This window comes from Mesoplodon mirus (genome assembly GCF_964341445.2).
Source record: "Mesoplodon mirus genome assembly, chromosome: 10".
In the NCBI taxonomy this organism is placed as follows: domain Eukaryota; kingdom Metazoa; phylum Chordata; class Mammalia; order Artiodactyla; family Ziphiidae; genus Mesoplodon; species Mesoplodon mirus.
The window spans coordinates 86,936,177-86,963,765 of NC_138986.1; the positions used below are offsets into that span (position 1 = coordinate 86,936,177).

General features: G+C 38.0%; 1 protein-coding gene across 1 annotated transcript in view; it reads left to right on the forward strand.

Annotated features, from left to right (window-relative positions):
- ADGRB3 (adhesion G protein-coupled receptor B3) overlaps positions 1-27,589 on the forward strand; it is a gene marked incomplete at both ends in the record, with an annotated part of 796,225 nt that overhangs the window by 753,930 nt on the left and 14,706 nt on the right. The window contains 4 exons of the mRNA XM_082633456.1: positions 9,606-9,701; positions 11,140-11,179; positions 14,986-15,629; positions 26,043-26,078. Coding sequence (XP_082489582.1) covers positions 9,606-9,701; positions 11,140-11,179; positions 14,986-15,629; positions 26,043-26,078 — 816 coding nt within the window. The remainder of the gene's footprint in view (positions 1-9,605; positions 9,702-11,139; positions 11,180-14,985; positions 15,630-26,042; positions 26,079-27,589) is intronic.

Here is a 27,589-nt window from a genome sequence, read left to right on the forward strand (position 1 = left end):
CACAAAAATTCAGTTCCATCAGAACTTTCCCATACTTGCTAATTGGACTAATAATTATTAAAAACATGATTTAAGGGTAATTAAATCATATAATAAATGCTTCTGTTAAATAGGTGTCTGTAAATATATATTTTCTGTATTAATTGGGAATAAGACTATGGATATTGGCACTGTTATTATTGCATTTTCAATGATTAGTTCAAATTGAATAATTTTATAGATGATAAATTAATAGCAGAGTGTCATGTCTCTCATTCCAACACTGAAATGGAAACTTGCATATCTAATATTTCTTCATTGACCCTTAAAAATACCCTGTAACAGTGCTATAAATACACAGAGCAGATTTCAGTTACAGGCGAGTCTCTTTCAGAATTCCTCAGTGGAAATTGTTACTGAAAAACCAAAAAAAACCCTGTTTAAATTTTGCAAATCCCAAAGACCACATCATAAGGATGCCTCACTGAATTCACAGAAATTCTTTCTGACCTTCTAAATGTATGTTGCCCGACACTAGCAATGGGTCTATCTCATGTTACCTGTGATCACACTGCCCTAGCACTAACCACAGTCCAGGAGAATAAGGCATCTTTCCATATCCTTGCTATATCCTGTGAACAAACATTTCATAAAAATAGACCAAAGCAGGGCTTCCCTGGTGGCGCAGTGGTTGAGAGTCCGCCTGCCAATGCAGGGGACACGCGTTCGTGCACCGGTCCGGGAAGATCCCACATGCCGTGGAGCGGCTGGGCCCGTGAGCCATGGCCGCTGAGCCTGCGCATCTGCATCTGGAGCCCGTGCTCTAAAGCGGGAGAGGCCACAACAGCGAGAGGCCCGCGAACCGCAAAAAAAAAAAAAAAAAAAAAAAAAAAAAAAAAAAAAAAGAACAAATAGACGCAATAGCTACCTGTAAAATATTGTATAATGACTCAAATCTAGTAATCTACTTGATAATCCCATAGGAGATGCTAGGAATACAGTTTTATTTCTACTGCTTTCTTCACTTTAAAATATTTTTGTCACAATAATTCAAGATAATTTATATGTACTTTTTCTTTCTTTCTTTTTTATTTGTTTAATATTTATGGTGTTCTTGCTGTATGCCAGCACCTAAGCTAAATGTTTATTTTTTAAATGTTTATTTATTTATTTATTTGCCTGTGCCACACAGCTTGTGGGATCTTATTTCCCAAACCAGGGATTGAACCCGGGCCCTCGGCAGTGAACGCGCAGAGTCCTAACCACTAGACTGCCAAGGAATTCCCTGGTCTTTTACTTTCTTAAAAGTATATAAGCAATGTAAGGAATATTCCCTTCAATTTAGAAAGGGTCTGTGTAGAGATAAACATATTTCTGTTTCTGTGTATTTTTGATACATACTAACATAATATGGTTGCTTGTAGTCTTTAATGAATCATCCAATATGAATCAAAAGGCTTTGGAAGCAACCTAAGTGTCCATCGACAGAGGAATGGATAAAGAAGCTGTGGCACATATATGCAATGGAATATTACTCAGCCACAAAAAGAAACGAAATTGAGTTATTTATAGTGAGGTGGATGGACTTAGAGTCTGTCATGCAGAGTGAAGGAAGTCAGAAAGAGAAAAACAAATACCATATGCTGACACATATATATGGAATCTAATTTTTAAAAAATGGTTCTGAGGAACCTAGGGACAGGACAGGAATAAAGATGCAGATGTAGAGAATGGACCTGAGGACACGGGGAAGGGGAAGGGTAAACTGGGAAGAAGTGAGAGACTGGCATGGACATATATACACTACCAAATGTAAAATAGATAGCTAGTGGGAAGCAGCTGCATAGCACAGGGAGATCAGCTTGGTGCTTTGTGACCACCTAGAGGGGTGGGATAGGGAGGGTGGGAGGGAGATGCAAGAGGGAGAATATATGGGGATATATGTATACATATAGCTGATTCACTTTGTTATACAGCAGAAACTAACACACTACTGTAAAGCAATTTTACACCAATCAAGATGTTTAAAAAAAAGTCAAAGATAAAACAACAAAAAAAGGCTTTACCCATATTGACTTTTACAGTCTTCTGTGAAGCAGGTGGGTCTGCACAGAAGGGAAGAGAGCCTTGCAGTTTAAGGAGGAAAGAAATGAAATACTGTAACTGTGGCATTTTGAATGTGATGTGTGTGGGGCTTCATTCATTTTAAAAGTGGCTTTGCTTTAAGTGGGTCGAATTAGAAAACCTAAATTTTTTCAAGTCAGGAGGAGAAGGAGAAAGGATCACCCTACTACCATCTCAACTCAATTATATTTCACTTTTCTAAAAAAGCAAATTGATTCTTTGACTAGCAGTTTGTTGTGGCCTCCAGAGCTGATATCTTAATATTTCAGTTTCATAAAATGTGTATGCTTGAAGTACAGGGTCTTCCTCTGAAGCCCCTTTCTCTTTTGAATTGCTTTAGCAGATGTCACTGACAGAAGTGGAAACACCAAGAGGGAATAAGAATATTTTTAAAAATTAAACCATCTGATTTATCACAACATATTACTTTCAGCAACAAACCTAGACCTTGGAAACTAATATGTGTCATACATAATGAGACAGGATCTAACAGAACAAATATAGGTGTTTCCTTCATTTAGCCATCATTTCTTGAGAAGAATTCATTTGCAACAGGCACATAGTGACATAGCCACTATTTACTATTCTCCACATTGCTATGGAAATTCTAACTGCACAAGAGTTATGAAAGCTTTGAAATAGTTCCTGTTGCTAAGAAACCACTTTCCTGGTGCCTGTCCATTCTTCACATCTCTCCTGTCTCTGGCTGTGCCTGGCTCTAAGACAGTCAGACAGCTTGATGTCAGAGGGGTAAAATAACAAGATGGTAGTACAAAATAAGCTACAATAAAACACCTTCACTGAAAGGAAGGGAAAAAGGAAAGTACTTAAATGGATAATTTTGTTGTATCAGTATGTGAGGATCCTAGGGCTGCTCTGTACATCAGTAACAGGGCCAAACTCATCTTTTCTCTTTCTCCAGCACTGGCAGGAGAGCCAGGCTCTGCCAGAGGAGGTCCCAGAAGTTTCATCCAAACCTGGGAAGTGATTTTGTAGCAAATGCTTTAAATAAACATGAACGGTTTTTTCTTTCTTTCTGTTTCTCCCTTCCACCATGTTTTTCTGTCAATGTCTCATTTTGTCTTATTGTTTTTGTAAAAATACAGATAAACAAACTTATTTACAAACACATGACAGTGACCATATGAAGTAGACAAGCCTCCTTAGCTATCTCATCTAAAACCAATATTCTTCCCAAGTCATTTTAAAAAATAAATGAGGCCAGTAGTGGTGAAATAACTAGAGAGCAATTTGAAAAGAGGTCGTATTGCATATAAAAATGTTCAGATGGAGAGTTGTATGAATCTCCCAGCTTGATCTACAGGGAATTTAGGTAGCACTCATGACCACGGCAGAAGGTACATTGTACAGCCCCCTGAAGAGCAGGGACTTCAGTGGGTTTTGAAGATGGGGGAGTGGGTGATAGGAGACTTCAGAACTTAACGGGGTCTTGATTAAGAAAGCGAAAGTTTCAAGTGGAGGAAAATTGAGAGAGGGTCCCAGGCATACGACTTCCAAGAAATGAAGCCTGTGGTGAGTGGTAGAGAGTTGACTCTCCTCTGAGACCACCTGGGTCACATGGGGGCATAAAACAAATGGAGAGATTTTTTTTTTAGTGGCTCTGACTGCAGCACCAAAAGAAAGACAGAACTGATGACATATAAGGGCACAGCACTAAGTGATGTTTTAGAGCTTTCTCCTTGGGGTGTGCAGCAGCCTTGGTGAGAGGCCACAGTGTGTCGTGAAGAATAGATTTTAGAAAGTGAGCGAGTTGCCCAGGGTGGGGAGCGTTAGGGTTCTCGTCCTTGCTCGGAGGGAAGTTGGGTTAAAGGGAGAGCGAGGTGGGTTGCTAAGAGCTTTACCTTGGTCGGGCTGAATTGAAGCTTTCAAAAGAAATACATTTAAAGATTTTGTTTGTTTGTTTTGTTTTTAATAAGATAGAATGTGTGTCTGGAAGTGGGAGGATGGCTAAAGCTACCGCAATAAAGCTGGATTTTAATCGGAACAGAGGGTAGGAAGCACAGAGAGTGCCTTTAAATAGGAGCGTGGACAGGACCCACGGAAGGACCATATAAAGCCCGCTATACTTTTCCCCAGAAATCACCAGGCTCCCTTCACTCCATAGTCATCTCATCTCTTAGGCAGGAGAATATAAGTCTTATATCTCACTCCAGATTAGGTTTTCCTGATTGGAGCATAATTGCAATTATGTCATGAATATTTCTATCCATCTTAATCTGCATGCGTGGTTCTCCAACTCCATATAGGAGATTAACAAAAGCATGAAATCAGATTAGTACAATGGCGTCAGTGAACAAATTAAGACACAGAGAGCTCATGGCAGAGATTGGTAAACTCTGGCATGTCTGCCAGGTAGCATCCAGCCATGGCTTACTGTTACCCCAAATTCTTCGGAGTGCCTGGCTGCATGGAAGGGCAAATCGCACCTCTCTCTCTTTTCAGACCCCAGGGTCCCAGCTTGCAACAGTGTTAAACTGGTGACAGGAAGTTGAGTATGTTTGAAATAAAGTTATAAAATTAATAAAAGAAATAAGAGGTCATGAGTTAAGTTTTTATTTTCTGCCTTGACGTGGATGGCACGAGGCTATGATGAAGTATCTTCAGTGAAGGCATGGGTGGATGTGGCTGGTGTATGATTTCCCTTTCCTTCTTTTCTCTTATGCATGCCGAAGAAATACTGTTACATTTTTTTCATATCATGTATGTGAAATGCTGTCTGGGACAGCTTATGTGACCCCCAAATCTGATACAAAAAAGTGTAAAAGCTGTGACAATTTTGAGACTAAGTGAAAGATCCTTTAGGTGTTAGAGAATTCCGATAGAAAATCATTAGGACTGAAATTTGGGACCGAAGTCCATATTTTCCCTTCAACATATAGCAAATGAAACCATTTTTGTTCATTCCCCTTGCTATCAGAGAGGTCAAATAATATTTTAATAGTGTGTAGTCATTCACGGTGCTTCTGTGAATTGGTATTAGACACATGAAATTGACAACACTCTTGTTCAGTTAATGGTGAAATTATATGAAATTTCATGTAATTAAAAAGCCATTCAGGGCTTCCCTGGTGGCGCAGTGGTTGAGAGTCCGCCTGCCGATGCAGGGGACACGGGTTCGTGCCCCGGTCCGGGAAGATCCCACATGCCGCGGAGCAGCTGGGCCCGTGAGCCATGGCCGCTGAGCCTGCGCATCCGGAGCCTGTGCTCTCCAACGGGAGAGGCCACAACAGTGAGAGGCCCGCGAACCGCAAAAAAAAAAAAAAAAAAAAAAAAAAAAGCCATTCATACAGATGTGAATCAATAGAAACAATAGTCGATATTAGATTCAGAAAATAACCAGAACATTTAAGAAACTTCTCTCCTCGCAAGCTAACAATCTCAAAAAATTACAAGAATGTAACCTTATTTCTTTTCTTTGCTTAAAATGATCTTCTGGAATTGGGAAGTCAGGAAGAAAAACTGGAGGTAAAGCTGTCTTCTTAAAAGGTGAAGCTTTGGGGTCTGTAGCTAAATACAGAGCCTGTTTCAAACAGCGCAGCTCTCTCCTGAAGCTTCCTCTAAATTGCAGCACTGCCAAGCAATGCTCCATGCTCTTCCCCAGCAATCTCTAAATCTGGCACCAACTTTCGCAGTGACATTGCCAGCTGCCTTCGGAGCGGGGACCAGCAGAGAAGCCCTCACTGGCTGCTGCTGAGATGAACTGAATCACTGTCCCTAGGGGAGGGACAGGAGAGAGACACGCCCTGTGGACCTCGTTGAACTCTGGTCTCATCCAGGAATCTGTCCACAGGAAAAGGGTTGATAGCTTTTTCAGGAGATTTTAGAGCAGCCCCAGCAGGATCTGGTCGGGATAACTTTGGTGGTGCCCGGCAGGATCCTTTCAGAAGACAACCTTTTAGCCTACTGTGGTCACCTCACCTTATTTTTGGAGATGTTTCTTGCCACTCTTTTTTATTTCACAACATGATACCAGGTTTCCTTAAAGTCTCCTAAATATTCCAGGACTATTCACATACCAATTCTTTGCTACACCCCTGATACTTTTTAACCCTCTGTCTGATGTCAAGGTGAAAGATCTATGGCAGAGTATTATAAAAAGAGGACATTTTGAAATCTAGATTTTAACTGTGCCAAAATTGGTATTAAATATTTAATTATTCTAGACGGGTTTGTTTAAAAATTGTATTTACTGGTCCTACATAAGTTTAAAACATGATTGATATTGGAAGAATTCAGGTATAATGATTTTATTATCTAAAAAGAAATTTTAAATTAAATTGGTACCTCAAATAAGTGACTCGTTCTCCACAAACAGTCAGTCAGCTTAAGGAGTTTAAATAGTAAATATCTGAATCTTCTAACAGTTATTTTTCTTCAGTCTTAATCACAAGGCAAGAAAGACACCAAGACTATTATTGGCCAGTGTTGTAAATGCTACCTTTGGCACAGAAAATTTTAATTTCAGCATGCAATAGCCAGATCAAGATTCTGTCTTTTGTTTGTTTTTATGCTTTCTCCTTTTTTGGAATTAAGGTCCTTGTAGACTTGCTTTTTTAAAACTTCAAGTTGTTCTCCATAAGTACAATACACATTAGTTCACCAAAGATAAAAGTCTCTTTGTTTACCTGATAGAACATTCAATTAGTTATCAAAATGTTTTCAAATAGGTACAGATGCATTTTCCAGGTACTGTCCTGCTTGAAACACCCTTTTCCGTGAAAATAGTACACAGTACAAAATCTAGTCTAGTCTAGTCAGTGTTGGATAAATATTTAAGGTTAGTTCAGCTAGATTGCCTGAATGCATTTTTAAGATTTTTTAAAATCAAACAGAGGAGTTTCTCCTGCAAATCTTTCTGAATTAGAAGGAACAGAGGCACTAAAAGTGTCAGAGAATCCAACACTTAAATCATGGCATTTATATGACCAGTAAAATGACCTTGAATTTACTGTAGAGTTTTTATGTTTTTCTGTTTTATATTTCTTGTGACTAGCATTGACTGATTCATGTAGCTGACATCATTCTCCAGTATGGAAATGCCTTTAAGCCATTGTCATATTTGGGAGTTTGGTAGTTTAAGGTATCGATTTTGTATGTGTGTGTTATGAAAAAGAGATTTCTTTTATATCTCCTTCAAGCAGTCAGATAGTGGATTTTGAAGAGAAACTTACAGGAGTTACTTTTCCGTATTTCATTGTCAGACAAAAATATCCTTGACAACTGCACTCTGAAGGCCTGAAAATAGAGTGGCTGATGAGCAAGAGTTAATGTTTCATTTTACCAAGAGCCACCTTTCATATTTTATGGATGCTGGTGTTCAGAAGCAGATTTGAAACAAATTCATGTGACAAGCTCCTGGAAGGCAACATTTCTAACATATTATTTATCTTCTTTTATAAAGTGTGTGCTTGTTTAACAGTTACGTCGGGGCACAAACAGAAAATTGGCAAGTACCTATTTTTCTAACATTAGTTCTTAGAATTGTTTTTCTGAAACAGATATACTTTCTTAGAGTTTTCCCCCAAATGCAAATTTCTGTGTAACAGAAACAGAGATCATCTGGCAAACTGGAGACGCATTACCTTAGAGTATAATGGTCTTCTGATTATTAATTGTATCGCTTTATGACTCATAGCTATGACTTCTTAATCTAAGAAGCATTCGCTTCTAAAGAGTCTAGTTTGTCCATACCACGTCTCCTCCAAGGGAGAAGCTGGATGAATTAGTTCCGAATATGCATCCAGGTCTTCAGGAAAAGATGATCAGACTAAATTTCACTGAGCCTGATGTGTCTGAAAGAGGAAATAAGAAATTACCTCACCCGGTTGTATCAGACAACGCCTTGTTCTTTTTTTCCAGAAAGTTCCAGATTTAGAAATATTAGAATATACACACTACTATATATAAAATAGATGAACAACAAGGACCTATAGCACAGGGAACTCAATATCTTGTAATAACCTATAACAGAAAAGAATCTGAAAAAAAAAATATATATATATGTATATGTATAACTGAATCACCCTGTTGTACACCTGAGACTAACACAGCATTGTAAGTTAAGTATACTTCAATTTAAAAATGGTTAAAAAAAGAAATATTAGAATCAGAAAATGGAAGGGTCAGAGAATATGGAGCCCACCCCCCACTTAATTCACAGCCATAGTGGTTGCATCACCAGGATCAGAACCTGAGGGGAGAAATCCACCACGTGGGCAGAGGTCTCATGATGGAACTGAAGCCAGGGCTCAGTGGTGGTAACTAAACTTCATGTCACTTTCCACATCTTGCCGTTTGGGAAAGAGGCTGCTAATGAATTTTTGAAATGGGTGAGAGGAGCTGAAAACAGCTTAATAGGTTCAGGGCTTTTTATGGCCAATACATAAACTATGCACATCTCACAACCAGTGACAGGATATTTTATATACATGCTTTGCAAAACTGGACATCATTAAGTTTCCCTACAATGGTGCTTCAGGAAAATAGAAGGAATGCCACATCATCTGTGCTTTGTTTGGTAACCCAATAAGACAGATTATAATAAACAAGGAGGGGAGTAACAATAATGTGAAGTCAGAAAAGCCAAATACTAGTAAAATGACGTTGCCATTGACTTGACTTATGGTGATGCCCACCAGCAAGCTTGTTAGGGACCTAATGAGCCTCAGGAGGTGGACAGACCAGCTGACACAGAGGTACCATGACTTCATAGTAGCTGTCGGTTGATTTGTGTGTTTGTTATTCATCTATTCAGGTTTATCCACGTACTATTTAAAAAAGGATTTAACGTTCTTTGAATTTCCTTGTGATGTGTTTGTTCTTTGCTCAGAATCCAGTTGTGAAAGTATATTAAGGAAGTTTGGCTTTGCTAAGTAGCCTTTTTTGTTTTTTGTTTTTTTTTCCATGAGAATCAACCAGAAACACAGTAGTTTTTGTTATCTTTTTGTTTCATTGTGTGTGGGTTTTTTGTTTTGTTTTGTTTTGTTTTTTGGTTTTTTTTTTTTTTTTGCACATAAGGGCACATAGTACTTGAAGCAAGACAAGAAATGATCTCCCCAATATGTGTTACATAAGACATAAAAGGAAAATCCCAGATCAATTTTGTTCGACAGATCATTGAGTCATCTCATTTTTCCCAATGTTTAAAGCTGTTATGAAGATTATGCCATAATAGTAAATCCCCCTTGAAAGACAGGCATACTGTTTGTAACAGTGGAAATAATCCTGCTGTCTGGCAAGAATCAGTATTGAGCCAGACACAGGCATCAGGACAGCTGAGGAGTTCCCAGCACCTCCCTCTACAGATGGTGGCAAATGATGAATTCCCTGGGCATGGACCAAAGTCCAGGTGCACCAAGTAAACAAAACGGGTATTGGATCATAAAAACAGTGATAATGGTTTTCTCAGTCAATTGCCAATATAGACAGTATCTGGTCATTACCAAGAGAAAAGAAAATGAATGTTTGTCCTTTTTTCACAGGTTCAAGATGCATTTAGATGCCGATTGAGAAACTGTCAGGACCCAATCAATGCTGATTCTTCCAGTTCTTTTCCTAACGGGCATGCTCAAATCATGGTGAGCTTTTAATTCCCCTCTCAGTCTTCATTCAGTCATGATTTCTCAAGGGAATAAGCAAATATTCTTAGTCGTAAAATAGTATCAAAATTCCATTTTGAATGACTTTGTAGCTCGGTCACAGGCTTGGAACTCTGATACCAGATGACGGTTCTGTCTGGACTGGTTAGGAGTCCTGGATCTGTTATTGGACCCTTGATGTGTTGAGTGTGGGGTTTCTGGGCAACACCGGGTGGTATGTTCATCCTCACACAGAGTTAGGGTTAACATTGTGTCCATAGGATCATGTTTGTTTACACATCAGAACAGGATGGTACCTGCACATCTGGTCTTAAAGCGAGACCTGAAGTGGTTCTCGCCTTGCTTCCCATTCAGATTCCTCAGAGGAGCCACACTCCAGACCAAGGAAACCAGTGTCCTGGGATAGAACCCAGGCATTGGTGGCCCCAGGGGGCAGCCCAAGATGAGAGCCACTGCCCTAAAGCATGAGAGGCAGACACACTCCCAGAAGAAGGCCAACCATTGTACATGAGCTCTGACTGTTGTTGGGATAAGGGGTACTTTACACATAACCACTTCCGTATATTTTAGAAGTGAAGTAAGGTTTAAACTGTGTCATTAACATCATGGCTTAAATAGAGTTTGCTTAGTAATATGCTTGATTTGTTATCAATGTCTTTGGATTAGGCAACACAAAAACAGTCTAAATGATATACTAGTAACTAAGACAGGAGAAGGAATAATTAATTCCTTATTAAAAACAAAGATAAATACTGATATCTTGAATCTAAATGTTGATTAAGATGGGCTAATTTAATTTCACCATTAAAAAATAAACTAATTTGTTTACAGTAAAAGTTTGGGGAAAATATGAGGATGGAACTAAACTCTAAGCAGGTTCTCTGCCAGATTAGTATTGTTTAATCTTCAATTTTAATTCCTAAGCCTGAAAGTCTTTTGTCACATTTGCATGAAAATGGATCATCAGAAGAGCCTAGTTTGACTATTAAGGATTTGACAAAGCTGTATTATAAGATATTGTATTACAAACAATATATTCAAAATGAATGCATAAAAATATAAATAACAAAGACATTTATTTAAGTATCTTCATAATATTTCACATTCCAATCTTTTTATTGTGATTTAAGGAATTGCCTTGAAATTCTGTTTTTTTACATCTGGTGTTAGATGACCATGGGTATAGTTTTGCCTTATTAAAGTCATACACCATGCTCCCATTGATTTTATCCAACATGTGGTCTCTAGAAAATACTCTTGAAAACAATTTGATTATTCCTTGATAAAATTCCTTTGCACAAAACAATATCCTGGTATCTCGTAGTCAGATATTTGTTAACTTCAGATAATTTGGTCAGTAAAAGTCACTTGAGGTCTTCATTAAATGACGATTCTATGTCATTATTTCTTGTTACAGACAGACTTTGAAAAGGATGTAGACATTGCTTGTAGATCAGGTAAGAATATTTGAATTTTGAAAATATAATAATTAGATATTGAATCATTTTTATGATTTTTGATCTTAAAGAAAATGCTGTGGTTTACCCATCACATATTCCTGTAAATGTGTAAATTGAGTTTCAACTGGAAGCATTGTAATAACAGATGTAGGAGAGGGGGGAGGGAATCAGAGAGAGGGAGAATATGAATGGGGAATGCGAGGAAGTGAGAATGGTTGATTGGGAGCACTGTGACCGCGGGAAAGCATTGACTTGGAGACAGAAGCCTTCCATCCACCTATTACTGGTTGTCAGGTGTAAGCCCAGTCAATTTGATGTCTCTCTGTGCCTCAGTTTCATCTTCCATGTTGGAAGGATGAAATACCATTGTGTGTGAGTGTGTTTGTGTGTGTGTGTGTGTGTGTGTGTGTATCACAGCTTTGTTGCTGTATTTTCAGAGCATGCGCACACCATCTTAGAGAGCTGGGTCCCAGGGACAGTGTTTCCAAAGTCTGTTCTCCAGCCTGTGGACACCCACCAAAAGTAGATGAATAATGTTCCTTTATATTGGGACAAAATATACCTTATTTAACCTTTTATTCATTGGTTTTCGTGGTGCCTTTGAGAATAAGAGTGAATATCCACTTCACCTAACTATCCAAGTATTTGAAAGCAAATACTACTTAGCCCAATCTAGGTCTTTTTTTTTTTTTTCTTTTTCCAGACTAAACAAATCATGTTTCTTCACTCATTCCTCAGAGCATCCTCCCAGGCAGACATGGTACCCCACGTGTCAATCATTTGAAATTATGGTGCCCAAGTTTTAACTATGCTGCCCACACTTAGCCAGCATTTATCACAGTTGGCTCTTTCCTTGTATTAATGCTATCCACCTTTGCATCTGATTTCATAGCAGCTGGTACAATACTAGTGTCAACTGATTATCATTTAAAATCTCCAAGACGTTTTGTAGTAGCTGTCAGGGATTTCCCAGTCTATGATGTGTAAAAGTTCTGGGGTTTTTTGTTTGTTTGTTTGTTTGTTTTTGTCCTTGATGAAAAATTTAGCCTTTGCATTTATCTCTATTTGCTACTATCTTACTGGTTTTAGGTTACCATTCTATCCATTTGAAATTGTTTGGCCTTTGAAATTTTGATAAGAATGCCTTCTAAATCTTCATCCAAACTTTCCAAATAAAGGAGTTATATTCATCTTGTTCTCTTTTGTTAAAATAGCAATTTTCCCCAGATTCATTGTATTCTGAAATTTAGTATTCTTAATATTAGGCCAGTATCATTATTTTATTAGAAAAAAATTCTTTTAATTTTTCATTTTCTGTCTGTGCCCTTTTTAGCTGAGCTTATCAGAAACTTGTCCCTGTGTTTTTCTAAAGATTTCCTTCCATGTTGAGGTATATTTAGTGTTAAAGTCTCAATTCCTGGTCTCTGAGTAATCTTTCTCTAAGTTTTGTTGAAATTCACTTTCCCAAAGTGTGGAGTGTATATCTGATTATGCAAAATATTCAGGTGCTTTTTGTTTTGTCTTGGTTTTATTTGCATTTTGCCCTTCACAACTTGACTAGTTTCGCTCAGAAGTCCCCTCACTTCAAGATCACGTTTGTATGTGTAGGTGGTGTCGATTTGTTTATGTTTTATATTCAAATTTTGGATATCCATTTTAAGTAAGTCAAAGAAACAGTTAAATTTCTCATATAGAGTCAACACTACTTAATAAGAAGAATTATATTCCCCAAATATTTAAGATATACAAATTTTCAGCAAAGATAGCTGTATCATTGATAAAAATGTGCTACTATAACTACAAATCATATTACATTCATACAAACTAAATGTATTTTATACAAATGCAGATTATGAAATCAATATTCAGTACCAAGGTTTACTTTATAGTTTACAAAATACTCATAAACATATAAAATTATATGTCCTTAATAAAATGTAATAGGTTCCCATAACTAGCCTTTAAATTGTATTGCTATAAATTTTGGATTAATTTTTGCCTATAGTTAAGGATTAAAAATATTCTTCCCTGAATTTGGAGATATTTTAAGGTATTTTATTTGGAATATTACTAAATCTATTAATTTAACATACTTTATATCTGAATATTTTCAAGTAAATTGTTCCTGGCAACCACAGTTCATTACCTATCTAATATTTTAAGAGGTTTGGAAATAACTTTTTTAAACTGAATTATTCTACTTTTTAAACATTATAGTTAAATATAAAAAGTCACACCAAATTGTGGATTAATAAAAAATACACAATGTAGACTTAACATCTTTTGTTTGTTTGTTTTGTTTTTTGGGTTTTTTTCTGCTCTTTTTTAAAAATTTTGATTGGAGTATAGGTGAATAACATCTTGAATATCTAAGAAGAAAGAGAACTAATACAATGATTAAATACAGTATCTCTAAAGATAAAAGATAATAAAAGAATGATGCATGTCTTGAATTAATTTGAAAGCTTCTCTTCTTTGTAATAGAGAAAGACATTCAGAGTCTTCTATTTTGCAAACTCTGCTTTAATGCATAATAATTAGAATGCTATTTGAAAACTGGATAATAATGGGTAAAATTGAATATGTCTGAGACTTTTCATGAGGAGATAATAAACCAAATACTTTATAGCTACCTATGCCTAACAAAACATTCAATGGCAATGGCTCTGCTTGTTGATAGGGCAGCACTGGGAGCCCGTGTTGAACCAGGTTTTACACAGTGCTGTTCTGTGTGCTTTCAGCACCACCATGACCAAGAAAACATCTTCAGAATTTCATTCTCTCAGACCTCAAAACTGACAGCTGTCCACAACTAAGCAGGCTTCAAGTCATTCTGTCTCCATTACACATAAAATATGATTTTCTTCTTTCTAGAGAGGCAAAAAAGAGAAAAAACTAAATTATATTTTAATAAAGAATTCTGAACTCTTCTGTTGATTGGATTTTCCTTGGTGTGGTTTATGTTTTCATTTTGTTCTCTTTCTTACTACAAGTTATCATGTATTTTTAAGTTTTCTAAGTCATTATTTTGCAGGCTTAGAATGGAATGGAGGTTTTAGAGGCTCATACAGTTTTTTTCTGCTATCATACAGTTTTTTTTTTAGAGGCTCATACAGCTTTTTTCTGCTTAAAGTCAGTTGGCACTTTTAATACCCCCTCAAGGGTATTGGAACTTATGGATTGTTCTTGTTAAAAAATTGCCTTACTTTTCCTGCATGGAACTAAAGATGATAAATACTTTTGAACCCTGCATCTACTTGACCATATGGACTTCACAGATAAATCCTCATTAGTTTTCAATGGGCATAATTTTTGAAGGGATTTCTGATGTAGTAGGATGAAATTCTCATTGATTACCTCTCTCAAGAAGTATTGTAATGAGTAGAACTTGTAGAATACTTTAGAGGAAAACCCTTTAGGAAACAGTCAAACTCTTGTTAATATATCCATAATTTTATAAAGCCCTTTGCAGTAGACTGATGGAGAAAATTTCTCTGGTAATCTGCCTTTCCCCTGAAAAGTTAGGCTGAGTTATTTAGGGTTAGGGCACTGAGATTTTTGAAAGTCTGTTAATCAGTTTTCCCATATGTTTTATCTGTGGGCTACCTGAAAACTATCAGAGCATATCAGAATCAACACAGAGTGACTGAGTAATTTGGACCATGTGCAAAAAATAGATATGTAATTTTTAATAATTTTTATTTTATTAAGGAAAATGTTTAGTAAAATGAGGGACAACAGAATACAATAGTAATCAATAAGTGTGCATTAACTTTTATTTACTTTTATGTTCTAATTCACAGTTCTTCATAAGGATATTGGTCCTTGCCGAGCAGCAACAATAACAGGCACCCTCTCCAGGATTTCTCTAAATGATGATGAAGAAGAAAAGGGAACAAACCCTGAAGGGCTAAGCTATTCAACATTGCCTGGAAACGTCATTTCCAAAGTCATTATTCAGCAACCCACAGGTCTGCACATGCCCATGAGTATGAATGAGCTGGGCAATCAATGTTTGAAAAAAGAGAACAGTGAGTTGAGGAGAACTGTGTACTTATGTACGGATGATAATTTGAGAGGGGCCGATATGGACATCGTCCATCCTCAAGAAAGAATGATGGAGAGTGACTATATTGTGATGCCCAGAAGTTCTGTTAATACCCAGCCATCAATGAAAGAAGAAAGCAAAATGAATATTGGCATGGAAACCCTGCCCCACGAAAGGCTATTGCACTACAAAGTGAATCCTGAATTCAACATGAATCCTCCTGTCATGGACCAGTTCAATATGAACTTAGAGCAACATCTCACACCCCAGGAACATATGCAGAATTTGCCCTTTGAGCCTCGCACAGCTGTGAAGAACTTCATGGCCTCTGAGTTGGATGAAAATGCGGGATTATCGAGAAGTGAAACTGGATCAACGATATCAATGAGTTCTTTAGAAGTAAGCAATGGAACAAGACTTCCCTTGATATTTGAAAGATAGATAGATGATAAACTGATAGATAGACTGATTGATTAATAGATAAGAGATAGATAGATAGATAGATAGATAGATAGATAGATAGATAGATAGATTCATGGGGCACTGCACTGGGGCAGAAGAGTCACATTAGCTTTTGCAATTATGTATTGTCTAAGAATTTGGGGTATGTTATGTTTAAGATTCTGGACATATGCTTTTTCCAGTAGAGCAGCAGAATCCCCATTCTCGAGGTCATATTTTTTAAAATGCACCCTCTATAATTAAAACGATACTTATCTGTCATAATGGGAACCAAGTAGAGCACTTCTAAACAAACAGAAGATCCTCCTGATGTTTCTTGTGTACCAGAGTCTTTTGGTGGTTCAAGTAGTTTCTGGATGGCACTACAAACTTTAACCAAGGTCTGGGTTTTCTGTGTGAGGGCAGCTGTTAAAATAACAAAATTGGAATGTTTCAATGAGATCTACCATTACACTGATTATAGACTTTATTATTACCTTAGACTGACATCTTTCAGAGGAAATTTTTTTTTTTTCTTAGCTCTTACAGAATTATGACCACTAAATGTTTTGGTCTTAAATTGTGAACTCTTGGGAGGGGTGTAAATCAAGCAGATCAAGAGTCAGGACTCTGAGGTCAAACCACATGGCTTTTGTGAAAAAGCAAGCTCCCCTCAGCTTCTTTTCTACCCACAAAGTGATGTAAAGAGCAGTCAACAGGTATCAATATCACTCATATTGTATTACAATTAATCAGGTAAGATCTAAGTCATGTAAGACAAGTAATGTCTAGTTTCCTTTTGACATACCTCCTGTTTTTTTTGTTTGTTTGTTTGTTTGTTTGTTTTTGTTTTTTTTTGCGGTACACGGGCCTCTCACTGTTGTGGCCTCTCCCGCTTTGGAGCACAGGCTCCAGACACGCAGGCTCAGCAACCATGGCTCACGGTCCTAGCTGCTCCGTGGCATGTGAGATCTTCCCGGACTGGGGCATGAACCCGTGTCCCCTGCATCGGCAGGCAGACTCTCAACCACTGTGCCACCAGGGAAGCCCTGTTACTGTTTTCTATATGACTTTCATATCCTCTGTCTTGAAGTTTTGCTGTAAACCCACTGCTGATATATTGCATATGTTCAATATATAATGCAATATATGCATTTTTAAATATGTATTGCCAATTGTCTTAATATAACAGATTATTTCATAAGACAATATAATCGGTTTCCTACTCTTTCCATCAGAAGCTTGCTGATAATGTTCTAATGATCAAAAGTGCCCAGAGGCGATTGCCCCTTCCCTCTTCCCACAAGACTGTGCCTTCTGCGAGGCCAAGATGAAGAGACACCCTGAAAGGCTGGAGTGACTTGATGTGTGGTGTAATTTTGAGGGCTTTCCCAGCTGCATTGAGGAAATTCTACCCTAGATGGGAATCTAGGATAAATCGCTAAATTCTATCAGTAGATCAGTCCTAAACAGAATAGGGTTTCTGAAGAGAATCATTCTTTGGAACCAAAGGCATAGGAGCAGTAAGTCCAAGTTCACTCCTGAGTGGCTGGAGCTCCCTGTAGACAAGAGTGCCCAGTCATTTTGAATTAGCAGAATAGCTACTGTTTCCATCTCTAACTTGCATATCCTAGAGACTAGCAGGTCTACTAAAATAATGACCACGTAAGCACAAACTACATAACATTTATGCAAAATCACAGAAGTTTTTACAAGAAATTTCAGTGAGTGTGCATATAATAACATAACACTGTAAATAATCTTAAAGACCATATGGAGTCTTCTACATAGAATGGCTCTTTAAAATGTGCTAGAGGGGTTAGAATGGAATTGCATTAAAATATTTTGCTTGTTATAAAAGTGCTTTATGTCTAAAAGGCTTAAAACCTTGCTGGGTTTGATATTGTACAGGTTGTATGTGCTTGAACAATAGACTGAATTTCTGAGTGCTGCTTTGTTTAGTGGTAACTTTTCCAAATCTCCATATCCTTATTATTAAGAATAAGCATCGTATATAAGTGTGATTCAGCCAAAAGATGTGCATTTAAATGACTTAGAAATCACGAGGCTTACATCTTGAAAAGGAAGAAAATTCAGGATTCAGAATGAAATTTCAGTTCCTCATTTTCATTCTTTCAAAGAGTTTAATAGTTAGTAATTGCTTAGGTGACCATTTTAGGAGACAGCTGAATATATAGATGTGGGAATGAATAATAAAAATTAGCATTTATATAGCATCTTTCATTAGCAGATCCTCAAATCACCTTAAGAACGTGAATTAATTAATCTCCGCGACACCTCTGGACGATGGATAAGTTGTTCTAATCCTTGAAGTAAAGTAATTTGTCCAAGGTCACAGAGTAAGTGCACAGCAAATCTAGGACTGGAATCTTTCTGTCCTGATCAATTTTACGCTGTCTCAAAGAAACAGTCATGTGCCTGAACATTAGCATGAGAGTAACTTAATAAAGTTCATTTAACCCTGGACAGACACTTGGTCTTATGGAATAAAGACGTGAAATGGATGAAGTGTAGATGTATACAGCTAGCAGATTTTGGAGACAAGACTGTGGCCATGAAGTGTGGTGGCCAGATTTTGGAGATAAGACTGTTGCCAGATAAAGTCTGGTGTGACTTCCTTTGTGGGCGGAGTGAGCCACACTGTCTGCAGTCAACCAGCAGGCAAGCTGATATTCTGACAATAGAGGAAAAGCAGAAAGATGATTAGAGTATCTACATAGATTGTGGTGAGCAACAGTAGCCAGGAAGTGTCTTGAGACCTAGAAGACAATACGAAGATGAAAGTGAGTGACTATGTGGCAGCCATGGGGCCATAGAACAATTTGAGTCTTCTCTGAGTGAGAAGGGAGGTTCCAGCCACAGGGGCATCCTGCCTGGGAAACTGGGACGGCAGAGGATGGCCTGATGCCTCAGGGACTTTTCAGGGAAGTAATAAAAAGATGTTCCTAGTAATTCAGGAAGTTGCCTCCAGAGGAGTGGGTGTTCATGATTTGACAAAGAGGGAAGTGGTGGGAGAAGAGAAAGAAGAGGGTAAAACCTGTCAGTTGCAGTCCAGAATTCAGTATTGGTGAGGAAGAGTGCAGGCGAGGAAAAACAAGAGTTAAAGGAGAAAGAAACAAAGCCAAAGAGTGGGTGGAAGTATTTATTCAAATAAGCAGGAGGCAACAAAGAAAGAAGGAGGCTTCCCAACCCTGAAGGCAGTGCCAGCAGAAAAGGCTCCAACCTCCAGGAGAGCTTGTTCAGCTAACCCCCAATTATTCAGCATAGAAAGTTTAATAAATGTATCAAGTTTTTTTGACATAAAAGCATTTTCCAGCTTCTCTCCCATTTTTTTGGGGGGGGGCCTCTCACTGTTGTGGCCTCTCCTGTTGCAGAGCACAGGCTCCGGACGCACAGGCTCAGTGGCCATGGCTCACGGGCCCAGCCACTCCGTGGCATGGGGATCCTCCCTGACCGGGGCACGAACCCGTGTCCCCTGCATCGGCAAGCGGACTCTCAACCACTGCGCCACCAGGGAAGCCCTCTCCCATCTTAATATTATCTTGTGTCTTTCTTTCATGTAATATGTTATCTGCCATTTTCCAAACTGTATCCATTCCCAGAATGGACTTGTTAAGCGATTCTGAAAACTTTAGATTTCCACAATTGGGGATTCATTGCAACATACACATGGTAGAATGTCTCACAATGGCTTCAGTCTTAGATGTCCTCTAATTGGTTAACATTGTCATTAGCATTTAAGTCATTCACCTTCAATTAATGAGCAAAATGTGTTGAGTGCATGGTATGTATATAAAGCAAAAAACTCCGAGGTACTGTGAAGCAAGTGGGGAAAAAAGAAGTATCGGCATTCTCAAGCCATTGAGGACTATGAGATATATCAATAGTTTAAACCTTGGGCTGTGGTTCTATTTATTTTTTGAAAAATTATAGATATATCAGTGTAAGAAGATAGGTCAATATTTGTCTTGACTTATTGGAACATTCGATGGTTTGTATCTGGTAGATCTAAATAGGACACATTTCCTTACTCAAAGCCTTCCCAACTTGTGTGCAGGTCCAAGGTCCACCTTCACCTTTTTTCCCCTTTGTCTCTCGGGGTTGATACAGGTCCCTAGCTGGGTGAGAAGACTGGCCACTAGGAAACACTGTGAGAGATTGGAGGCTGGGGAAAAGAAGGAATCCAGGGTGTTTTCCCCCCTCTTTCTGCTTTGGGCAGTACCTCATGTCTCCTTAGCTCTTCTGTAGGGCCTCCAGCTTCTGCCAGGTGCCTCAGCCCCCAGGCTTAGGCCACTGTGTCATCTCTCCATGTCCGTCCAGCCTGGTGGGTGGGGGTGGACAGTAGCCCCTTCTCCTGCAAATCCCTGGGTTCCCTCGTGATCCCTTTTGTGACTTCTCAGTTCCTCCATCACTGGGATTCCTGTGAAACACTTTGCTACAATGTAAGCACATTAAGTGCTTAGCTTAGCTTTGCCTTAACTTTTCTTATAAGTAAACAGAGTTAGATAGTAAATTGCACAATTTCTTTTTTAAACAAAGTTCTGCTACTCCAGATTTCTGAACATTCAGATATAACTTAACAATGTATCTCGAAACATGCTCAGATAAATCTCCCTCAATGTATAAATGGGAAAAAAGGGACACCATTCTAGGCTAACTTTTTATACACCAGTTTTCCTCTGGACGTGAATTATAGAGCACTCAGCATAATGGTTTTGAAAGGTAAAGCATTTTAGCTGTAGTGGCACATCTCAGGTGCTTCCCTTATGGCTGCTGTGACCATCAAATTGGATAATGTATGTGAAAAACCCTTTGAACATTGTAAGGAGCACTTCATATGTAAGGTCGTGTGATTATTATTTCATTACCATTATATCTTGAATATTGGTAAAGAAACTTGATTGCTGTACTAGGTCAGTATTCAGGAAATTAGACAAAACGTTATGGCCATACTTCTGTCACTAACAGAAACCATTGTAGGACTGACCATTGGGCAGAGCATCTTTTTCTTTTGGAAATTTTTTTCCTCATGTAGCTGTGGTGAAAGAAAGGCTTGCCCTTCTTCAGTGTTTTGTTTTTGCTCCTGGATTAGGAATTTTTGTCTTTTATGTAGGCGTACAAGCAAAATTAGCTCAAGTAACTCATTTTTCAAAATTAATGATTCTCAAGTTTCATTTACACAGATATTTTGAATAGATTTGACATCAAAGCTTTCTCCTTGAGTAGGTTCATTGCTCAGTCTGTAATGGAAATTTTAATGGCAGACACATTGGCATTTATTAGTCCATGGAATTTATTCCTCACTGTGAATCTTCTAGTATCTTGTCCAACTTAATTTCCAAAGGCACAAACAATGAAGTATTCCCTTTGAGAAATTATTCATCATTCTACAAGGCCTCGCTATGGACAGATGCCATTGTACACATCCTTGCTAAGTATTCCTCTGAGTAGCTTCATACTGGTGTGCAATTTCTTACTCTGAAATCATCCTAAAGAATTTTCCCCTCTGTTAGTGGAAGGCCTGCATTCTTCTAAATGGTCTCAATCCTCTTGGCTGTTAATAGATCTATTCAAAATGGTTTTCTTTGTGTATATAGCCCACATGCTTATCCAAATTCTCCTGGAGTATTCCTGAGAAAAAGAACAAAACATAACCAAAATACAAGTCATTCTTTTGGATTTGTTTGGCTTTCATAGTGTAGCTCCTTCAATCTTTCATCAATAATTTTGTGAATGTCTACTATTGTGCCAGGCCCTGTGATAGATGCCAGGGATATTAAAGTGGCCAAGACAGATGTGGAACCTGCCCTGGTGGTGAATAAACACTATGGAAGAGACAGATGATGAACTGTTAACAAATGAATAATCTAAAAGAGTGTGCTGTGCTGGGAAATAACCATGGAGTGTGAGAGACAGTCTTTTTTAGATGAGGTGATCTGGGAGGCCTTCTGAAGCTCCACAGGATGAACAAGGAAGTTAAGGGGGAACATGGCTTGTGAGGTGTTGAAGGATCGGGGTGTTTCAGACAAAAGAAATTGCAGGTGAAGAGGTCCTGGGCCAGGAAAGAGCTTGGAATGTTCTCATAGGATTAGAAGACACATGTAGCAAGAGGCAAGCTTCTTAAGACCGAGTTGGAATAGGAAGAAGAGACCAGATTTTGCAGAACCTTGTAAAATGAAAGAAAAAAATTGAGGACAGTTAAGCAACTGTCATGATCATTTCTCCATCCAACCATCCATGACTTTGATGGTTTGGAATGGAAAGGATTAGGATCCAGTGGTAGTGGGAGAGGTAGTAGAAGTGGAGCAGAAAGCTGGAGGACCGTTAGGAGACCACTGAGGTCAACCACACAAAAGATAAGAATGCCTTTGACTGTGGAGGGCAAATTAAGATGTGTTTTGGATATAGAACAGTTGGCACTGCTGGTGAATTTGGTGTGCAGGATGAGAGGCAGGGAGGGCTGAAGGGTGACTCCTAAATGCCTGACTTCACCAACTAGATATGCAACATTTCCTGTGATGGGAAAGAAAAGGGTGTTTGCAACTTAAAAGATGGTATTGAAAACCCTGGGAATGAATGATTTCATCCAAGAAAGAATATAAGAAAAAAGAAAACTATGGAACTCAACATTTAGAAGGCAGGGAGAGGAGAAAGGGCCAACAAAGGAGACTTGGCAGAACTACAGAAAATAAGAAGGAGGAAAAGAAAACAAAAGGAAAAGCTGAAAGAGATGAGGAAGGGATTAACCTTCAAAAGGTTCTGAGAGTCCATTAAGATGAAGAGAGAAAATTGACGTCGGAAACCATCCAGATGGAGCTCATCTGAGACCTTGAAAACAAGAATTTTAATGGAATGTTGAGGACAGAACAGAAGTGGGGGTGAGTTCTAAGTGGGAAATTAAGAAATGGAAAAAGCATAAAAGAAATGTCACCTACTATGACAAAAAGGATGATTTGTATCAAGTTATTTGGGAACTGGGGGATGTACAGAGAAAGGGACTTATATCTTCCTAAAATATGTCAACACCATCCTGGCTTATTTTAAATTTGTATGTAGCATTTCTTTAATTATCAACTTATCATAAAAGTTGTAATGACTTGATCACTTTTCTTCATCGACTCTCATCTTTTAAACATATAACCATTCTTTCTAACCACTTTCCTACCTTACAATAACATTCCAGAGAGCTCAGAGGGACACTTGAATGAGCACGTAAGCCAGTCACAGTTTCCACAGACTTCAGTGCTTTGAAAGACTCTCCAGCACTTTGCAAAACAGACTGAGAGATAATGAGTGTTATAATGAGGAACTGATAAACAGAAGTTCACATTCTAGTCCTTCCACTCCATCACAGATTTCCCAATGCAGATACTTCTTTAAGATAAAATAGATTTTGCGATGGGAGACCTATCATGAAAGTGAAGCCTGCCACTGTGTTGCATCATGGCTCATAAACTATCTCATGTTAGAATGATTTTAAGTTATTTTATTTGACACAAATTATTGTAAATTGCCATCAGATTTTTCTCTCAAATAAGTGCCATATCGATGCTTTTTTCCTCCTTTAAAATATAATTGACAAGTAAAAGTTCATCTGTCTGATGTTGCTTTATGCTCGCAGAGCATCTCGGTTCCACTGCTGTCAGTCTGGGATTGACTGTATCCCGTAATGTTATTCTTGCTGAGTTCTAGGGACAATCAGCAAACTATCTTGGCTATGAACCATCACCCCTTATACCACTGAGCAATTGCTGAGCAACAGCAGAGAACACACAGCATTTGCAGGCAGGCAGAAGACCTGAGTGGGAATCCCAGCCCATGTGGTAACTACCCAGGTGAAGTAGGCAAGTTATTTGAACTCCTCTGGTTCTCAGTTTTCCTCATTCATAAACAGGGATAATGCATAGTACTTTCCTAACCATCCCACAGGGCAGTTAGCATGTTCAAACGTGAAAGCACTTTATAAAAGGTCTGAACACTTGGTCAGGGTTGTGGGGATATGAATAATGTGCACATTTTATCTCCCTTGGACTCTCAAAGTCCACCACATTTTTTTCCGCTCTCTAATTTTTAAGTCTTCGCTGCTGTATTTTCCAGCCCACCTCCTCACCTTACCCCCAACTATCTTTCGGCTGTTTCGATTGAAATCTGCTTCACGTGTTCATTTCCTAGTCTAATCCCTCAAGGTTGCTAGTTCCGCTATATACCCTTAGGTTAGAATGTGATTATCATAAAGTGAATAGACGAGAGAGAAACTTATTTATGGGGGAAAATCCATTGTCTTTTCCATGTTTCACATCCACATAGGTGGCATCTGTCATAGGGACAATCTATCTCTGCTGTTCATCTGTCTTTTGTTCTTGTTGCTGAAATCGGGAGCCTTCAGCAATATGCATCCATCCACATTTCCAGTTCTTAGGCAACACAGCTTTGCGTTCAACGAAGAAGGTAGCATATGGCTGTTAGGACCTTTGCAACGGAGAAGCCCTCAACACGTGCAGTGGATAGGCCTCTTTGCTGACTAACTGAACATTTTGCATTAAGTTTCACTATTTAATTTTCAAATGGAATGCAAACTGTGTGACTCATGTTCTGTTAATAATTGCTTAACACTGTTTCCATGCTTGAATGTTGCTGTATTAGGAAAGAATTTTGTTTAACGTATACTTACAGGGGTGTCCTGCTGAGTCACAGTGCCAAGAAGGCAAAGCGTCCGAGAGCAGAATGGAAACCCTGACATTGGTCTAACATCTCACAGCAAAGCGGGTTGCAGTGCGCTGGAGCCTGGCTGTTACACAGCACAGTCAGACAACAGCAGTGGCAGGGAGATGGCAAAGGAGGGCTGGGTTAAACGGCTTCCCACTCACATCTCTTCTTGCAGGATGTCACCAGGGCTGGCCTAGGGTATACTGGTCACAGGGAGTAAAGTGAGCTCAGGCTGACTTTCCCTTGAATAAAGCAGCCCCCTTTTCAGAGTTCTCCACAACGGCACTGAAAGATGCGGTTCTCAGTCTTTAAGCAGCCCCACCAAAATCAAATGATTTCAGAACTTCTAAACATTTTATTAAACAAAATCTTTGGGTATGTTGCTTTCTGTTTACTGCAACATGCTCTGGGGGTTTGGTTACCTAGGAAGATTCCAGGTCTATAGTGATGATTTTAACTCTCACACTGGAGAAATTTAGTCATATTTTCCAGTAAACTGCATTAGTTCCTTTCTTTCTCTCCTGATACTCAACAGTTACAAGAATCTCTCACCTATCTTGGATATGATTCCCTTGTAGGTCGTTGAAATTTATGCTATAGCTATTGGGATGGGAGAAGAGGAAAAAATAAAACAGAAGACGTTTGTCCAAAGGTTTATATATTTTCCCAACTTCCTGGATATTACATGTTGTTGAATATTTATTAATTCCCCCTGTATTTCATTCCCACTTCTTCAAAAAAAAAAAAAAGAAAAAGAAAAAAAGCCTGTATGGAAACTTTGGATATCCAACAATTTGGTGAACTCTTTCTGTATTTATCTGCTATCTCCTTCTACAGCTAATCATTCTAAGAATCCAGTGACCGCTTAGAGCAGATGTTTAGAACACCTTCCCTGCACTATATTATATAATCACATTAATTTCATTTTAATCATGTTTCCTGATTTTATCAAGGCATATTTATCTGTAACTAGATTCAGGAACTCTTTAACAGAGTCAGAAGCATTGTGAGGTATTTACATCAATATCCATGTCCTGCTGAGGTGTAGACTGTTTGTTATTCATTTTACTAAACTAGAACAAATACTTCAGATCCTAATGCCTAGCACTGATAGGGACTTTCCTGTCATGGAGGACTACCAAATACCAAGAAATTTATGGGTGAGACCTATATAGAACTTTGGAATATAGACAGAGGGTTGGATAGAATTTGGTAGAAATGAAGATTGCAGGGGGATGGTGCAAGGTCTTGAGACAGCTAGATGATTTTCCCACACAGCTTTGAACCCTTTGTGTCTATAAAGTAGTTTTACTGTAGTAGTCCTAAAATCTCCTTCAAGATTGAATGTTTTGTGTGAATTTTCACTTAAATTTTTTTCCTTATTGAAAAAATTAGAGTTAAGAGGCCAAGAGAAATATGTTGTATATTTATATTCTTCAATTTTAAAGGAAGTCCAAAGTGAAAATGGAATAATGTGAGTGGAATAGTTTGAAATCATAAAAATGTTCACAGATTCTTATGTGCATGAAATACTTATAACACAATGAAGCAGGATTATCTTATTGAAAGCAGTAATTTTTGTTTTATTTGAATGACTGAACATAACTTTATTGGTTTTTCTTCTTTTTAAAAAATATCTAACAGAGAAGAAAATCACGATATTCAGACCTTGACTTTGAGGTAAGTGTCTAAGGATTATTTTTTTAATTTTAATTACTTGAATTCAAAGTTGGTGTATAATTACTTAAACATATTACCCTGTGCATCTGTGTAGGAGTTCTACTTTTTTTAAAAATTAAATGTGAAATCAAACATTTTTAATTAAAATCCCTACTGTATAACTAGTTGTAGAAAAAACAATTAAGTTCTAACTGCTTTAAGTGTATGCTAAGACTGAGATTCTCCAGACAAGTAAAGAATCCATTTCATAAACACTAAGATAAGCAGACAATTTATGTTGAGAGTTGAACTTGGTCAATTTTTTTACCTCCCTCAGGTTGTTGGGAGGTAGGAATTTCGTTTTCTTGATTTTTCATATTTAAAACAATTGTGTTTGTTTTACTTCAGTGAGGACGTGAAGAGAGCCGTGTGAGGGGCTTTGGCTGGGTAGTTAAGCTTCCTCAGGACTGACTTGCTTTGAGTCAGTGGTACCATAGGCTCCCTGTGGTACCTTCCAGACTCTTTTTTCCAATAGCAAGTGTTGGTTCAATGTGCTCCTGTGTTTGGTAAATGCTTTTTCACAGATATAAACAAGACGAAGATGTTCATTTTCCAATTCACATTGAATTTATATTGCTGCTGTAATACTGATGCTAGAAATTACTGAAATCATACCGTTTGAGTGGCTTGTGCTATGTACAAAATTAATGATGTTGGAGCATCACATAAAATGCACTTATGCATCTTGATAATTGGATATGATTCATAGCCTGCTGACATAATTGGATATAGTACATTATCAATTTATCCAGCATATTTGTACTGTTGTGATACTTACATAGAACTCAACACTCTTAGCTGATATTCCTAAAATTACAGAAGCTTCCCAGAACATGGAAACTCATAATTCCATCATTTCATTTATGTAGATGCGTGTTGTAGCTCAGTAATGCACATCAGGTATCAAAAGGGAGACAATTGTTTTTATTTACTGCAATGGTGCATAAGTCCTGATTTTACCTTGAATAGAGTCTAAGGAGAATTGGTCTTTTTTAGGCATATTTCAGGAGTATTTGTACAAGATACAAAGTAATGATAATGAATCTGACCTCAGTGATTATGTGGCACATTTTAGTACTGATGTGGCTCAATTGTAGTAACCTGGTACAGAACCAATATTTCATTATGTTCTAAATTGTTTAGGTAAAAGTATCAAGACTATAAATTCAAAGAGAAATAAGCAAAAGTCTTCATTTTAGATCCTTTAGTGCCTTTTAAGGGACAGATATTTTAGGGTTTTTTCTATTAATTCTTCAGGTAGCCAAAAAAGAGGATCATCTGGTGTGAGTGTGTGTGTGTGTGTGTGTGTGTGTGTATTCCTGAAAACAATCAGTTGTTGTGTTAGTACAAAGAGAAGGAGGTGGGAATTAACCCACTAGGTATCAGTGGTAAAATATAGTAAAAATCTAGATCTAAAATCAAGCCTCAGTGCAACCAACTAAAGTTATGTCATTGCCAGCACTGAAAAGAAA